Source organism: Alnus glutinosa, chromosome 10, assembly GCF_958979055.1.
Source record: "Alnus glutinosa chromosome 10, dhAlnGlut1.1, whole genome shotgun sequence".
In the NCBI taxonomy this organism is placed as follows: domain Eukaryota; kingdom Viridiplantae; phylum Streptophyta; class Magnoliopsida; order Fagales; family Betulaceae; genus Alnus; species Alnus glutinosa.
Window position 1 is genome coordinate 4,622,410 of NC_084895.1, and position 4,491 is coordinate 4,626,900.

Sequence of the window (4,491 nt, forward strand, 5' to 3'; positions counted from 1 at the left end):
TGCTTAACGGATACATTTATTCTCTAAAACTTTTTTTTTTTTTTTTTATTCAAAGTAAGAAGGGAAAAAGGGAAATTACACGAAAATAAAATACAAAGGCGACATAGCAGTTAAGAATGAATCAAATAAATAATCTGGCCCATCAAAATAACCAATAACGCCAACGAATGCCCTTAATATATATGTATATAAATATAAAATATAAATTAAATGAATAAAGTTATATTTTTTATCAAATTAAACTTTTAATATGAATAGTGATTTAATATATTTTAATTGACAGGTATATTTTTTTTACTTTGGTTTATTTCTAAGGTAATATTAATATATATAATTATGGGTTGAAATTTTTATTTAAATGTTTTTATTAGTATTATTTCATTTGTAGAAAAATCTTGACTCCGTAGCTGATATTTACACAACAGAAAATAGAAACATGAAAAATAAAAAAAACGAATAACACACTAATTGGTGTGGTGAGCACGCGCTGAATAGGATCCAGTTGGCACTCCCGACAAGCTGTTTGCTATTTTGTAGATCTTGAAAAAGACAAATTACAAGGCAACACGTTACGAAATCAGAATATGTACTAACAAAATTTTTACTCTATTCACATTTTTCAATTGTTTATATTGGTGATGTTCTTATATTTTCAATCAATTGATCAAATAGGAAAAAATTAGGAACATTTGTACAAATTATTAAAAAATAATAAAAATAATTTAGTAGTTTCTACATCTAAAATAAAATTGTTTTAAAAAAGTCAGATTTTAAGGTATATCAATGATCAATCATTCGAATTGATGGACCGATTCAATCTTTCGCTAATTTTTGAGAAGAAATAAAGACAAAAACCTTAAAAAGTTAGAATTTTGTGTCTTAATATAATCAATAGCTTGGAAAAGTTTGTCAGTTTCCAAAAGAATCTTAGGAAAATCACATAGCATGTTAAAAGTCTTCCACGCCTAAAGATTAGTTGTTACGTTGATCAATTGGTAAATTTACAAGAAAAGAAAAGAAGATAAAGCAAAGACGACGTAGCTTTGTAATTTTGTGAGGACACCTAGTCTTATCCAAAGACCAATTAGCTGTTTTTTTTTTTTTTTTTTTGTCTTGTTTTGTCTTTTTATTTAGTTTTTTTATGCGTTTGACAGAGGAAAAATGAGATTTAAATTAGTAATTTTCGTTTGAAAGGAGAAATTAGATTACATAAAAAAAAAAAATTAAAAAAGAAAAAAAGAAAAAGAAAAGAAAGAAAGACGGTCGTAAATAGTTTTTGTTGTAGTAGACACCAAAGCTGATTATTTAATTATTTTTTTTAAAAAAAAAAAAAAAAAAAGCTACGGTATCATAGATAAATTGTAGGGGGTTGAGCGTTGTTGTGACTGAATCAGAATGTTGAAATGAATTTTTAATTGGATTAATTGGCATCCCACAACTAACAACGTTTTCTTTCTTTCTTTCTTAATCAAAGAGAAATAAAAAACCAAAGTAATAAGTTTGACATGAACAATATTTTTATTGCGGGTGCAAAAAATTGGGAGACTTAAAAAATTAAACAAACAAATAAAAAATTTACAATTTTTTTCTATCTCTTGAGTGACCAACAGCAAAACAAAAAACCAAATCACTTGGTTTTGATCTGAACAATTTGCCTCAATTCATTGTAGTCTCTAGGCAAATAAAGTAGATATGTCACCATCCCAAAAATCCTCTAATGTCCCATGCGGCAGATCTCCATCCTCCGGGGTCAGTATGTTCATGAAGGTCTCCAAATCAAACTCTGAATCAGAGTTATCACAAGCTGGTACAAGAAATTCCATTTGGGTTTCCAAATCAGTCTCATGGGTTCCCAAATCAGTATCGGGCGTTCCTTCCATATGGGGCGATCCATATTTTGCTTGAGGCCCATGGCATTGAACAATTTCACAGCAAATCTTCTTTCTTTGCTGGGATCCATCCTCACAGCGCCTTTTGATCCCAATCCTTGATTCAGAACATTTCTTTTGAAGGGTACATAGGATCCATTTGGTACACTGTTCGTGCTCCCCAACGAGTGAAAACTCGTGCATTACCCAGTCGGATCTCTTCATGGACGAGCCATCTTTAACCTTGAAACAAAACAATTTCCTGGCCCCAATAACATCACCCTCCTCATCATATATATGATGAGAAGAGTTCTCATGCCAAACCCCAGAACCGGCAGTTCGTGCCACTCGATTTTTGCTTAGTTTTTTCAGTTTTGCGAAAAAGTAAACCTTCTCACCCTCCTGATCGCCGCAGATTTCCCAGGGAGGCTTTGCACCGTATAGATCGCACTCACCGATGCCATCCCAGGGAAGCTCTTCACCCATCACCTTCTTCAACAAGTAGTCTCGTACGAGCTCTTCATCGCTGGGCATAAAGTGGAAACCCGCCGGCAGAAACGTAGCCATTGATTCCACTATTTTCTTTTCTCCTTGATCGATAACAACGAGGACTTCTATCAGGGTTTCACTTGGAAATCAAGTCTAAACCCTAGATATATTTATTAGCCCTGCACTGACCGACTTGTCTAATTAAATAAATAAAATAAAAACAAACAAATAAATAAATAAAGGCGAGCCTACCGTTTAAGCCCTTCGTGCTGCGTCGTTTAACCCTTAAGCGGTCATAATTTTATTTCCTTTTTTGCCCTTGCAATTCTGAAAAAGGGTTTGCCTTCTCTCGTGTGAGGTCATCGGTGTGAAAGATTTAGGGAAGAGTTTTGAAGGTGGGTTGACGTGGAGCTTCTCGGAGACAGCGGACGAGCCGGTCAGCGTCTGGACTAGATCTCTGAAGGTGTGTGTGTCTGCTTGCACGAAGGTTGGAGATGATGGTGAAGTCATGGGGTTGTGTTTTTCCATTTTAGAGAGGGATAGAGAGAATGGAGATTTGCAGAAGAAAATAGAAATTGGTTCAGACCACCAAATGAGCTAGTTGAAGGCTTGGGGAAATAAACCGAATGGGGAATAACCTGCGTCCTAGGCTCTCCATTGTTCACAGTTCATGCATTGAAATTGAAGAAACACAAGTACAACAATTATTCCCATAAACCTACCATCTGACCCTTGTCTTCTCAAGAAAAATTATACTTTTTGTCTTCCCGAGAACCAGAATTAAACCATGCATTCTTGTTCAAAAGTTATTTATTGTCTCATATAATATACCTAACAAAATGCTGAAATAAAATAAAGAGATCTGACCAATGACGTACACGTACATTCAACTACTGGACCATCCGTGAACAGTACTTGCTGATTATAATTAACACCTACTAATTGCATGATTACTGTTGATCACCATGCGCTTTGATGGTGCGTGTACCTTGCTTAAAGCGGTTTGGTTAAAAGTGAATTGTGAGGGTGAGTAGTACTGTAATGCGATTGATGATTCAGTTGACAACTCATTCATGGGTTGGGGAAATAAACCGTCGAAAAGTTTCCTGCCTTTTGAGGAGCTCCATCCTGAGAGAGTCTGAGACTTGACTTCAGTTGTCATTTGTCATTCATGGGAAAGTGAGCTATGGAACCTGAATATTTGGATGGTGACGGTCCCTTAAAAATAAAGATGAACAGAATATTTGAAAATATTCTGAATAAGAAAGAATAATAATTTGTAGAGTAATGCTGTTCAGGACTATTTATTTTTTAAAAATTACAATTCAATAAAAATTTAGTCGTGATTAATCACATATTTAATTATAATTTGAAAAATTATATTAATCATAAAAAATTCAAAGAAAACATGTGTTCTACTTTTAAAAGCACCTCGCATAAATACTCGATTTGTATGGCAAAAACTTTTAAGACATGGATTGGTTTTTCTTGAATAAAAATTCCCGGGAAATGAATATTGGCTTGTTGTGTGTGGGAGATAAAGAAAGAGAAGAGAGGACGAAGGAAAATGGATTTGAATAGCAAATATAGTATTTTCGTTTTTTTTTTCTTGCATTTTTTTATTGGACGACCCAAAAGACCTAATTGTGCTAAGTTTCTATATAAATTAAAAAATAAAACTAAACATTTGTCTATAAATTATTCTAAAAAAGAAATTTAGTTTACAGTGAGAATGGAATGAATGACAATTTATATTGCTTTAGTAAAAAAAAGAAAGAATGGAATAATTGAACCATTTTATTGACACTTCAAATGTGCAACAACTATAATTGCCAACACATGAAATTTGTATGAAATTTCCATATCAAAGATTATTGTTCAGATCAAAGGCATTCAAGTTCTTAATGGGTAGTTCAATCAGCTGAAGATCATCTTTTATAAAGCGAAAGTCATTAGTTCAAATTTTTCTTTCCCCTATATTTCCTTTGTAAACATGTAAAACAAAAAAAAAAAAAAGATCATAAGCATTCAACAAAAACCCTAGCTACTGTCTTGTTAGATGCTACGCAAAAGTAAAGAAACTCGACATTAAATTCCTGTAGATTTTCGAAAAGTTCTACTTACGTGCGTTTCT

The 4,491-nt window shown here is 33.1% G+C and overlaps 1 protein-coding gene across 1 annotated transcript; it reads right to left on the reverse strand.

The window, feature by feature from the left end:
* Positions 1 to 1,673: 1,673 nt before the first annotated feature.
* Positions 1,674 to 2,435, reverse strand: LOC133878920 (NAC domain-containing protein JA2-like). The gene has a single exon (XM_062317481.1). It carries the CDS (start codon positions 2,433 to 2,435, stop codon positions 1,674 to 1,676), a length of 762 nt encoding a protein of 253 aa, XP_062173465.1.
* Positions 2,436 to 4,491: the final 2,056 nt, after the last annotated feature.

What these genes read in the sequence shown, in the direction of transcription:
- LOC133878920 (XM_062317481.1), bottom strand. Translation starts at nt 2,435, where the DNA reads ATGGCTACGTTTCTGCCGGCGGGTTTCCACTTTATGCCCAGCGATGAA.